This window comes from Eptesicus fuscus, chromosome 7 (assembly GCF_027574615.1).
Source record: "Eptesicus fuscus isolate TK198812 chromosome 7, DD_ASM_mEF_20220401, whole genome shotgun sequence".
Taxonomy (NCBI): Eukaryota; Metazoa; Chordata; class Mammalia; order Chiroptera; family Vespertilionidae; genus Eptesicus; species Eptesicus fuscus.
This window is the reverse complement of record NC_072479.1, coordinates 101947956-101960563: the sequence shown is the minus strand read 5'-3', so window position 1 is coordinate 101960563 and position 12608 is coordinate 101947956. Positions and strand designations below refer to the sequence as shown.

Here is a 12608-nt window from a genome sequence, read left to right as displayed (position 1 = left end):
AGGTGCCTTATATGCCATCAGAACAGCTGGAACCTGCTGAGCTGGCACTGCTGCGCCCCACCCCTTCCCAAAACTGAAGACACTCATGCCACCCACATGGAGTCATGGAAGAGGAAACTTTCTTACGCAAATGTCTCATCAGTGCCCTCAGGGGCAAGTTAGGTTTTGATTTCTCTGTTCTGACAACAGCCCTCCCTGGACTGACCTTGGGCCAGTGAGGTCCCAGGAGGCTGGGGTCACTCTGGGCAGCACGGCACAGCCAGGCAGGAGGCGAGAGCGCAGGTGAGAGGACAGGTGTTCCTACCTGAGGAAGGTCCGGGCCCGGGGCACAGCGCCCCCACAGGACAGGCCCTGGATGGCCACCCCTGCCTCTCCCGCGCCACCAGTGCAGGGCATGGCCGGGCCCAGGGCAGGGACCCTCGGGGCTGAGCCAGGGCGGACTCTGCTCTAGAGGAAGGGCAGGGCGGGACCCACGTGAGCGGAGCTCTCCTTAGGAGCCACCCCGTAAGGGGAAGAGCCTGGGCTCGGAGGCTTTGTCCTCCCATTACACAGAGGGGAACAGAGAGGCTCCCTCAGGGCTCGGCCAGGAGGGCCTGGGAGCAGAAGGAAGCAGGTGCGCCCCGCCTCAGGAAGGGGCCACCGCTCGTCCTCTCCACCCCCAGCCGCGGGGAACGGGGGACTTTGTGTTCCAGGCTCAAGTGTGACCTGAGCCCCAGCTGGTAGAGGTTGTCCCCGAGGGGATGCCCCTCTGTCCCACTGACTGTCCATCGGCTCCTCTCAGACCACCCTGTGCCGGCCCCACGCCCCCTCCCAGGGGACGTGCCCACCGCAGCCCCAGGTCTGTCCCAGCGCACTCCGCGCTGCATGCTGGCTCTGTGGCTGTGGCTAATGTCCTTGCTTCCAGCTGGCGGTCCCACCGCAGGTGCCACAGATATGACAAAGATCGGGCTTGGGACATGGCTGTGCCTGGGCAACGGGCCGAAGGCTGCCCTGACTCACCAAACACAGACACACACACACACATACGCAAGCTGATGACAAGCAGGAATCTCCTAGGTTCTCCAGACACACCCACAAGCCTCCGTCTGAGGGGCAGGAAGCAGCGGACGCCACCACGCCCCAGGCGGGTTTGCAAGAGCCTCATCATCGAATCAGAAGACACATCGTTGTATGTTTCTTTTTAATATATTTTTATTGATTTCAGAGAGGAAGGGAGAGGGAGAGAAACTTAGGAACATCAATGATGAGAGAGAGTCATTGATCGGCTGCCTCCTGCACCCCCTCATTGGGGATCTAGCCCACAACCCGGACATGTGCCCTGATGGGGAATTGAACCGCGACCTCCTGCTTCATAGGCTGATGCTCAACCACTTGGCCACACTGGCCGGGCAAGAGGCTGCTCTGTATGAGGCCCAGGTCTGCCCTCCCGCGGGTGGCCTTCCGGTGGGAGGACAGGCTGACGTGCGAGCCCAGGGCTCAGCCGTGTCCTCAGGCTGTGAGCCACCCTCTCCGAGGTCTCAGTCCCCCGTGTCATGGGCAAAGCTCTGAGCCCGCGGGCCCGGGGCGACGGGGCCCTGGGAGCTGGGGGTCAGGTCTGCCTGGACCTGCATGTGACAGCGCAAACAGTGGGGCCCCCTCTCGTCATGTAAGACCCGTGTCTTCTACCCGCACGTCCGCTTTCCCAGAGTGACTGACAGCGTCTTGGTCACTTGCCTCCAGGAACAGAGGTGGGAGCTCTTGCCAGAATCCACGAATCGAAACCCAAGGAGCTGATTCGATGATGAGGCTCTTGCAAACCCGCCTGGGGCGTGGTGGCGTCCGCTGCTTCCTGCCCCTCAGACGGAGGCTTGTGGGTGTGTCTGGAGAACCTAGGAGATTCCTGCTTGTCATCTGCTTGCGTGCGTGTGTGTGTGTGTGTGTGTGTGTGTCTGTGTTTGGTGAGTCAGGGCAGCCTTCAGCCCGTTGCCCAGGCACAGTTGTGTGCCAAGCCCGATCTTTGTCATATCTGTGGCACCTGCGGTGGGACCGCCAGCTGGAAGCAAGGACATTAGCCACAGCCACAGAGCCAGCATGCAGCGCGGAGTGCGCTGGGACAGACGCGGGGCTGCATCCACAGCCCTGCCCTCTCAGGCCCAGGCGCTGAGGTCTCTCTGCTCCCGGAGCCTCTACTCCAGGGTGGGCCTCTCCTCGGGGGGACTGGAGACGGCTCTGCTTCCTGGTGGCTGCTCCACCCCCAGCCCCTCTGTCTGGACACTGCCCTGGGCACCTTCCCTTCTCCGTTCCTTCCCCGGAGCCGGCCCTGCCCTGGGTCTCAGCACGCTGCTCTGCCAAGGCCTCCCCGGGGCCTGGCCGCACGTGTGTGAGCGCTGGTGGGCTATTTGTGGATTGAGGGATTTACCACCAAGGGATTTCCCCCTCTTTCTAAACGAAAAATCATCGTTTGTTGAGGGATAACTATCTCAGACTCGGTCCTAAGCCCTTGACGCTCACATTGTCATTTAACTGTCACACAGCCCCATGGTCCGTCACTGTCGCCATCCCCGTGTTTGAAGGGAGGAGCCCAAGGCCCAGAGGTGAAGTCAGGTCCGCGGTCCCTGAACATGGAGGAGGGTGTGTCCAGAGTCAAGTCCACGTCCTTTGGACCCTAAAGAATCCCGGTAGAGACGTCCCAGGACAGACTAACACAGCTGCTCAGACACGGGGGAGGCAGGGAGCACAGGAGTGGCTGTGGAAGGAGGACCCACTCAGGAAACTGAAGTGAGGAGTCTGGATGGGGAGCAGAAAGGAGAGGGGGCAGGACCAGATGCAGAGAGAAGGGCCTGCAGAGAGGAGATGGGGGGGGGGGGCAGCCAGGGCTGGGGATGCCCAGACAGAGGGGCAGGAGGGCCTCAAGGAGGACAAATGGGGTCTCAAGCCCCCGTTGGAACTGTGAACTTTTGGGGTTCCCTCCGTCACCCTCATGGTGGACGACTACACCTGTCACCAACAGGACGTGCGGGCTCGCAGGCCTGGGGCGGGTCCTATGTGCAGGTGGGCAGCCACTGGGAGTCCGAGGACACCAGCGGAGAAGACAGGCCCTGAGTCCCCAAGCATCTCGGACTTTATAAAATGGAATGTTCGGCCCTGGCCGGTTTGGCCCAGTGGATAGAGCGTCGGCCTGTGGTCTGAAGGGTCCCGGGTTCAGTTCTGGTCAAGAGCACATACCTCGGTTGCAGGCTCCTCTCCAGCCCGGGTCCTGGTTAGGGCTCATGCAGGAGGCACCCAATCGATGTGTTTCTCTCACATCGGTATTTCTGTCTTTCCCTCTCTCTAAAAATCAATGGAAAAATATCCTTGGGTGAGGATAAAGGAAAAAAAAAAGGAATTGTTGATAAAAGGTAAATAAGGGCGTGTGAGAGGACTGGGCTCGGTGAACGCCCAGGCCGCTGTGGCTGCTGCGATGAGCTGAATCCTCGCCCGAGAGCTGGATGGAAGCCAGGCTCCTCCTTCCCCAAAGCCCTTCCATCTCCCCCAGAGTCTTTGCAAGTCGTTGAGTTTGCGCACACACTGAGCACCTACTGTATACACGGCAGAGGGAGCTGAGAGGGACCAGAAAAGGATCTGGGGGCTCACACTCCTGAGGCTTCTGTCTCACCCCCAGGAGGAGGCGCCCTGAGAGAAGAGAGCCACACCCTCCTTCCCTGGCCCAGAGCCAGTGACGGGGGGCAGAGGACAGACAGCTCTCCGGGTTGTCAGACCTGAGGACCAGAGCCAGCCTCCAGCCACTGTCTTTTCTTAAAAAAATGTATTTTATTGATTTTTTACAGAGAGGAAGGGAGAGGGATAGAGAGTCAGAAACATCGATGAGAGAGAAACATCGATCAGCCGCCTCCTGCACACCCCCCACCGGGGTTGCGCCCGCAACCAAGGCACATGCCCTTGACCGGAATCGAACCTGGGACCCTTCAGTCTGCAGGCCGACGCTCTATCCACTGAGCCAAACCGGTTTCGGCCAGCCACTGTTTTCACGGGACTCAGGGGAGTCCGGGTCCAGGGGTTCTAGGGAGCAGAAACGGGTTCTGCGGGACGGATCGCAGGCTTCCCTCTCCCTGCCTGCGGCTCTCTGGAGCAGGTGGAGGTTGGTAAAGTGAAGAACAGCAATGATAGACTCAATTGTCACGTGTTGGTTCTGTGCGGAGGGTCCCCTCGCCCACTGGCCAGCTGGTGGCAGTCAGGATGCAAACCCAGCAGAGGAGGAGGCTGGGCCCGAGGACCCCCAGGGAGCAGGGGCCCCACGCCCTTTCCTCGGGGCTGTGGGGAGGCCGCACATCGTGCCCCGTCTCCAGGCTGTGACCCTGAGGTGGTGATACCAGCCAGCTCCTCCCAGATTTCCCCAGAACCTTAAAAGCCACAAATATGCCAAGAGCAGGCCTCACCCCCACTTGTGCCTGGGCAAACGGGCCCAGCCCATCCCCGGCCCAGACCAAGGGGCACAGGCTCGCTCACTCGTGACGAAAAGGAACCACGTCAGGGTCCCCGGACACACCCGATGCCTACCTCCTCTCGGACCAAAACAGGAAATGTGGACACTTCCCAAGTGTGTTTTACGGGAAGAACCTCAACATGGCATCTGCTCCTTCCCTTTTGATTTCTGGGCTCTGACAGACGCCCCATCTCCATTTCTGGGAATAAGTGACCAAAAAATCCACAAGGTGCCGTGTCTGGGTGGAGGGCACCCCGAGCAGAAGACAGGTGGTCTTACTGTGCTGCCCCCCCCCCCCATCTCCCGGCCCCCTCTCAGAGCTCTGCCCGTGGCCCAGGGCCCGAGGCCTGCAGAGGGGGCGGGACAGCCTGGGCACACTGCTGAGGCCGGGGCTGGCCTGGGTCTCAGGGGCTGGGCTGGGTCTCAGGGGCTGGGCTGGGTCTCAGGGGCTGGGCTGGGTCTCAGGCTGGGCTGGGTCTCAGGCTGGGCTGGGTCTCAGGGGCTGGGCTGGGTCTCAGGCTGGGCTGGGTCTCAGGCTGGCCTGGGTCTTGGGGGCTGGGCTGGGTCTCAGGCTGGGCTGGGTCTCAGGCTGGGCTGGGTCTCAGGGGCTGGGCTGGGTCTCAGGACGGCAGACCTGAGACCCCCAACAGAGCAGCCTGCCCTGACTGCAGACACACCCAGGTCATCCATCCCAGGCCCAGAGCGAGGGGCAGTGGGCCCACCTGGCTCTCTGACCTCAGCCTGGGCTTCCCCGGGGCGCCCGCCCTGTCCCCGGTCTCCCTGACAAGGGGCCAGCACACATCCCAGCTCGGCTTGCACCTGCTCAGGGCCGCTCCCCCGCACCCGCGCCCACCCTCTCCCAGGGGCCTGGATCCTTCCTCTCGTTCAGAATTTTGCACATTTCGGTGGAAAACTCCGGAAGGATGTAGGAATTGCTTTACATTTTTCAATCAACGTTCCAGAGATAGACGTGGGGAGGAACTGTCCTTCCCCAGAAAAGACAGGATTCCTTTTCTTCTTTCTTCTCACCGCACGGACCGAGGGGGAGGCATGCTTCGCGCTCACCACGTCGCTGTGGGCCAGGCCGCTTTAAACCAGTTCCACACGAGGCTCTACCGATGCCTGTACCGCACCAGGTGCTGGCCTGGCTGAGGGAGACCGGGAGGAAGAGCAGGTGCCCCCGCCTCTCCTGCACCCAGAGGGCCAGGCTCCAGGGGAGCTGGGGAGAGGGTGCCTGAATGGGGGACCCTGGGGAGGGCAGGGAACCAGAGACGGAGGTGAGGGCCGCCCAGGCATCTCCTCTCCTCCTGCCCCTTGGAGATTTACTCAGACAATAACACAGACATGAGACCCTGGGAGGGGTCCACGCCTCTTCCTCGTGGAGGCCTGGTCTTCACAGGGCTCTCCCGGCCGCCTCTGTGCTCGCCACTCACTGCAGAGCGGACTCGGCCTCCCGGCGTGAAGACAAGCCGGGCCAGGCCGGTCCGCATTGCGGAGGGGCAGCCAGGCGTCAGCAGGGAGCAGCTCAGGGCGCCTGGCTGAGGGGAGAGGGGTGTGGGAGGGAGCAGGACCTGGGGAACATTCCAGAAGACACCTCAGAGCTGCCGGCTGAGGAGCGAGCCTGGCGGTGAGACCTGCCTCGGGGACGGGGACAGGGGGAATCGGGGGACAGACCGCTGTCCCTGTGATGATGGCCCCTCCTTGGTCCCATAGACTCCCCAGAAGAGCCTTACGCGCTCCAGCGGGCAAGCGATGTGGCGCTGAGCCCAGGGCGGCTGCCCTCCGGCTGCAGGGGCACCTGGGCAGGGGCGGGGGAGGCCTGGGCGCCACCTTTTGAGGGTCCCCAGGGCACAGGGTTTGTGCCAGGAGACCGCCCTCTGGCGTCTGGGTGGGGTGGGGACTCAGAAGCGCTCTGTGGACTGCATGACAGGAGGAGACTTTGGGGTGCAGGAGGAGAGTGGCCTGGATCAGAACACCACTCTCCCTCTCTGGGGCAAGATCTGGGAGCCGCGCCCGGGAGATTCTCAGAGACCCAAGGCCTGGCCTCGGGAAACTCCTGGGTGAGGACGGTGTGTCGGGGTGGAGATCGTGACCAAAGAAGTAGCAACACTAGCAGAACCCACTAACACACCCGGTGTGTCTGTGCTCCAGGCCTGCAAACCCCTGGCCTCCAGCAGGACAGCATGGCTGGCCCAGGGCAACCAAGGTCGAGAGGACACAGCAGGTGGGCGGAGTCTCCTTGCAGAGGACACCATGTGCAGGGGCGCCCACCCCAGAAAGAGGGGGGCCTGTATTACAGGTTCCATGTGAAGGATGTGAGGAGCCGGCTGAAAGGGAGCGGCCCGGTTCTCAGTGCGGCGGCCAGGGTCCCACTCGGCGGGGCTGGCCCGCCCTCCCCGAGCTGGGCACGTCCCCTGGGAGGGAGCCAGGGGCCGGCACAGGGTGGTCTGAGAGGAGCCGGATGGACAGTCAGTGGGACAGAGGGGCATCCCCTCGGGGACAACCTCTACCAGCTGGGGCTCAGGTCACACTTGAGCCTGGAACACAAAGTCCCCCGCTCCCCGCGGCTGGGGGTGGAGAGGACGAGCGGTGGCCCCTTCCTGAGGCGGGGCGCACCTGCTTCCTTCTGCTCCCAGGCCCTCCTGGCCGAGCCCTGAGGGAGCCTCTCTGTTCCCCTCTGTGTAATGGGCGGACAAAGGCTCTGAGTCCAGGTCCTTCCCCTTACGGGGTGGCCCCTAAGGAGAGCTCCGCTCACGTTGGTCCCGCCCTGCCCTTCCTCTAGAGCAGAGTCCCCCCTGGCTCAGCCCCGAGGGTCCCTGCACTGGGGCGCCCGGGGCCTGTCCTGTGGGGGCGCTGTGCCCCAGGCCCGGACCTTCCTCAGGTAGGAACACCTGTCCTCTCACCTGCACTCTCGCCTCCTGCCTGGCTGTGCCGTGCTGCCCAGAGTGACCCCAGCCTCCTGGGACCTCACTGGCCCAAGGTCAGTCCAGGGAGGGCCGTTGTCAGAGCAGAGAAATCAAAACCTAACTTGCCCCTGAGGGCACTGATGAGACATTTGCGCAGAAAAGTTCCCTCTTCCATGACTCCATCGGGTGGCATGAGTGGCCTGAGTTTAGGGAAGGGGTGGGGCGCAGCAGTGCCAGCTCAGCAGGTTCCAGCTGTTCTGATGGCATATAAGGCACCTCAGTCCTTGAAAGCATCACAGGAGGAGGACGGGCCGTGGCCAGAGAGAAGGTGAAGGAGCTGAGACATGGCGGACAACCCAGCACCCCGTGCCAGGTACGACCCGCCCCTGGAGCAGCCCTGCCTCCGAGCCCTCCTCCTGGCTCCCTGAAGGGGACTTGCCTTCTCCCCAGGGGACCCCCTGCTTCTCCCGTCCCTCCTGATGGCCCTTATATGTCCAGCCAGGACCCCTCAGCTGATGCCCAGCTGACCTGTCTTACCTGCTTCCCCTACACTCCAGGCTAGAATCTGGGGGTCACCCTTGAGGGTCCCTGTTTCTCCTCTCCCTTGGTCTCCCATGAAATCTATTCTTTCTGCTCTGAACTGAGGCCCTAGGAGGTCACGGTCAGATTTATGTCTTCGTTTTGTAAAGGGCATGATTGTTTTCATGAGGAGACGGGGAATATCAGGAGAAGACAAGCTCAGCATCTCTTTTCCCCGATGGGGCCACCCTTTCCCTGATGCTCCGTGGGCTCGGGTCAGCCCAGACCAGAGGAAAGAGCCCCACTGGCCTGCACCAGGCAGGGGAGGGTCAGCGGGACGAGGGCAGGAGAACGGGGTGATCCCCAGAGGAGCCCCATGCCTTATGTTCCTCCTGCCTTTGCCCACAGACCCCTGATGGACATAGCCACCTTCAAGGACAACTTCGGTGAGATATGGATGAAGCAAACATACCTGTGCTACGAGGTGGAGGTCCTGGAGGGCAACACCTGGGCCCCAATGGAGGAGCGCCAGGGCTTCCTGCGCAACCAGGTGAGCGGGCACCTCCCGTAGGGGCCCCGGGACGCTCAGGGAGAAGGTTTCCATGCCCGCGGGGTGTCCTCTGAGCACTGTCCCTTTGGCCCCCCAGCTGCTGTGGGGTGGCCCAGAGTCAGGGAGCACGAGCTATGCCGTGATTGGCAGCTTTGCGCCACACCTAAGGAAGCAGCCACAGTGTCCCAGGGCCTCCAGGCTCAGCCTGTCCCTCCTGCTGTGCCGCTGAGGAGGGGTCAGGGCAGAGGGAAGACACCTGGACAAAGGGTCGGCTCTCCCCGGGCCCCGCCCGGGCAGCCGCTGGCCAGGGAGCCAGAGCTCCCCCTGGTGCGCCCTCCAGTCCCTCCTGGGAGAGCCTGGCAGGCTGCTGGTCCCCACAAGTGCAGTGCCAGCTGCACGCAGCCCAGGACGCCTCCTGGGTCCCCAGGGACCACCCACTGCACCAGGGCTCTGGGCTAGCACCGTGGCCCGACTCCCTCCTCTTCCCTGAGCCCCTGGTTGAAAATCCTTCCCTGGGCGGGTGGACAAATCTCCATAACCCTGTGAGCCCCAACAGCAACCTCTGCTTTGGTGCCCCTCATCTCTGCCTCGGTGCCCCTCACCCCTCTTCCCCGCAGAGTTGTATCACCGTTGTGCTCAGCACCGGGGCGGGGGCGGGGGGTTGGGGGGTGGGATTCGAGGGGGAAGACCAGAGTAGAAGCTTGGTGCACCGGACAGAAGACTGGAGGAAGCACCCATCTCTGTGGCATCAGGCCCAGGACCTTGGGGCTCAGCGGCCTCCTCCCTCTGTCCCAGCTCTTCGTCTCCTCCCTGCAGGGTCTGACTAGGTGCAGCTCCTGAAGGCATAGGCTTCAGCCACAAAATAGAGGGGCTCCAGGAACTCGCAGATCAAGATGAATCATAATAAAATTAAAACTAAAAACTAATGGGAATCCCATGGTGAATGAAATATCAAGAAGCTCAGTGAAGACTGGTCAGTCACAGAGCCAGGGGAGCCGGGATGTGTGGATGTAGAACAGGTCTCACTGCTGATGTGCCCTTTGTAAATGCTGATGTTGTGTCATTCGTGAGTTGCCTTGCCTTTGACGTGTAGATCCTGTGTTGAAACAGCATTCCTCTTGACACTGAGCTGTGCCCCTCTCATTCTGTGCTGGAGGCCAGTGCCTCACCTGCCTCTGGCTGGTCCCTCCCTCCCCCCACCCCCATTCACAGAACGTGACAGATCCCTCTTCTCCCCCCTCTGTGCTCAGGGTGCGGACACACCCCCTGGTCATGCAGAGTTGTGCTTCCTGGATCTGTTCCCCTCTTGGGGCCTGGATCGGGGGAAGCAGTACAGACTCACCTGGTACATCTCCTGGAGCCCCTGCCCTGACTGTGCCCCGGAGCTGGTTAAATTCCTGCGGGAGAACAGCCACGTGAGCCTGCGCATCTTCGCTGCTCGCATCTATACCAAAGTCAGTGGATTTGATGATGGGCTGCACAACCAGCACATCTATACCCTACCTGATGGATATAAGCATGGGCTGCGTGACCTGCGGAAAAAGGGGGCCCAGCTCGCCATCATGACCCTCAAAGGTCAGCAGGAGACTCCTGAGGGTGGGAGGTGGGCGGGCACAGAGCTGGGGAATGGCTGCACAGAGGGGGCAGGAGGAGAATGGGGTGGGGACACCTGTCAGCTGCCTGCAGAGGATGGAGTCTCCTGGAGGAGAGAGTTCAGGGGACAGAGGGGTCCTGGGGAGGGGAGGTGGGTCCCTGTGCCATAAGGACCCAGGTCCTTCCTGGTAGAAGGGGAGGCGCTGCCTCAGATTCCAGTGGAAGAAAGAATTTGAGGGATGAGCTCAGTGCCTGGGGAGGAGAGAGAAAGGGGGCGGGGAGATTCTGATGGGGAGGGTGTGTCCCTAGAGTCAGACCTGGGCCCTCCCCACACTCTAGAAGGAGCTCACCTTTCCCTCCCTGTTCCCATCAGAGCACCAGCACTGCTGGGAAACCTTCGTGGACAACCAGGGCCAGGCGTTCGAGCCCTGGCCTGAACTGGACAAACACATACGAGCCCATTCTCAGGAGCTGGAGAACATTCTCAGGGTGCAGTACCTCCCTCCTCCCCCTTCCCCTCTTTCTCCCCCACCCCCACCCCCGCCCCTGCCCCTTCTCTCCCTGGGCCTGTCTCTCCCTCTGGGTCACCGCTCCCTCCTGGGCCCCAGCTCCATCCCTCCCTTCAGCTCTCAGGAGTCCCTCTGCTCTCTCCCCTCCTGCACCCCTTTTCCTCCCCCCCCCCCCCCTTTGTGACTGCCCAGACTCTGCTCTGTTCTCCTTCCCACCTGCCTCACTCCCTGCTCCCTCCACCTCCTCCTTCTCCATCCAGAATCCGGAAAACTGAAGCGTGGACTTCCGTCTCTCTAAGCAGTCGGGGTTCTTCTGCTGAACGACAAATAAGACACTTTCTTCAAGAAGTGAAAACGCATCACGTGCCGCATCTCCAACTTGATCCACAGAAACCAGCAGAAGGCAACCAATGGGCTGCTAAATATTCTTAAAAATCTGATCGATTTACTTTTCATTTAAAATCAGTGATGTGTTCCAAATACACACCAGTAACACTCTATTCGTTACTGTCAGAATCAGTTTTTACTTTTAGGGAAATAATGAATTTTTATTGATTTTAAATCCAAAGCAATAACATGAGAGATTAAGAATCTTCCACAAAATGTCTTTCCTCTGTAAGTGTATCATGAAGTCCAAACAGTTCAATAAACACCGGCAAAGTGCAAAGGGCTCTCTCTTTTGTGGGTTCCTTCCTGGGAGGGCAGTGGTCACACCAGTTCCTACTGGTCAACAAACTCCACAATGTTGATGGGATGTGAGGAGCCGCCTGAAAGGGAGCGGCCGGTTCTCAGTGCGGCGGCCAGGGTCCCACTCGGTGGGGCTGGCCCGCCCTCCCCGAGCTGGGCATGTCCCCTGGAGGGAGCGTGGGGCCGGCACAGGGTGGTCTGAGAGGAGCCGGATGGACAGTCAGTGGGACAGAGGGGCATCCCCTCGGGGACAACCTCTACCAGCTGGGGCTCAGGTCACACTTGAGCCTGGAACACAAAGTCCCCCCCACCCCCACACCCCCCCCCACACACCCCCATCCCCACCCCCGTTCCCCGCGGCTGGGGGTGGAGAGGAGGGGCGGTGGCCCCTTCCTGAGGCGGGGCGCACCTGCTTCCTTCTGCTCCCAGGCCATCCTGGCCGAGCCCTGAGGGAGCCTCTCTGTTCCCCTCTGTGTAATGGGCGGACAGAGGCTCCGAGCCCAGGCTCTTCCCCTTACGGGGTGGCTCCTAAGGAGAGCTCTGCTCACGTTGGTCCCGCCCTGCCCTTCCTCTAGAGCAGAGTCCGCCCTGGCCTGGAGGGGCGGCAAGGCAGGGTGTTTCTCGAAGAAGAGGGGAACGTGGGGGAGGCAGCACCAGCTTCCCTCTCTGCGCAGAGTCCCAGGCCCAGGGCCCCCCAGTCTCAGCCTCCCGCACTGTCCTCTGCGGGTCTCCTCGGACGCCCGAGGGCTGCTCACCTCCCATGTCACGTCTCATGGGGGTGAAGGGGGGGCGGCAATGGGAAACCCCGAGCTTCTGAGCCTGTGCATCCTTTCAGCGGACGGTTGCCGTTACCCCTGAGCAGGAAGGCTGGTGGGAAACCCACGAGTTCACTGTTTCTACCAGTGGCTCCTGCGGAGACTCCAGGGGCCGCACTGGGGACAGGATAGGCCGGAGGGACAGGAAGGCAAAGCCCTGACACAGACGTTAGAGGCCATTTTCCCGTCCTCCCTGGTCCTCGCTGCTGAAGGAGGGGATGAGGCCGGCCGTGGGGCAGGAACAGGGCGAGGGGCCGCAGAAGGGGACAGAGGAGGGGGTAAACCTGTGAGCGAACGCTGGCCACCGCTTCAGTCCTGCCTCTCCCTCCCCCGGCCTGCGATGTCTGTCACCCAGGACAATGCATGGTGGGTGTCATTTAGCGGGTGGCATTGTCGTGCTCTGTTTGTGGTGGTTTTTAAAATACATTTTTATTGATTTCAGAGAGTAATGAAGAGGGAGAGAGAGATAGAAACTTCAATGCTGAGGGTCACTGATCAGCTGCCTCCTGCACGCCCCACACTGGGGATCAAGCCCAGAACCTGGGCATGTGTCCCGACCGGGAATCG

At 61.5% G+C, this 12608-nt stretch overlaps 1 protein-coding gene across 1 annotated transcript; it reads left to right on the top strand.

The window, feature by feature from the left end:
- Window positions 1–7664: 7664 nt before the first annotated feature.
- On the top strand, window positions 7665–11200 carry LOC103289074 (DNA dC->dU-editing enzyme APOBEC-3G-like). Its single transcript, XM_028150450.2, has 5 exons — window positions 7665–7741; window positions 8296–8437; window positions 9688–10012; window positions 10404–10519; window positions 10800–11200. The coding sequence occupies exons 1-5, from the start codon at window positions 7713–7715 to the stop codon at window positions 10812–10814; spliced, it is 627 nt and encodes a 208-aa protein (XP_028006251.2). The 5' UTR covers window positions 7665–7712; the 3' UTR covers window positions 10815–11200.
- The last annotated feature ends 1408 nt before the right edge of the window (window positions 11201–12608 follow it).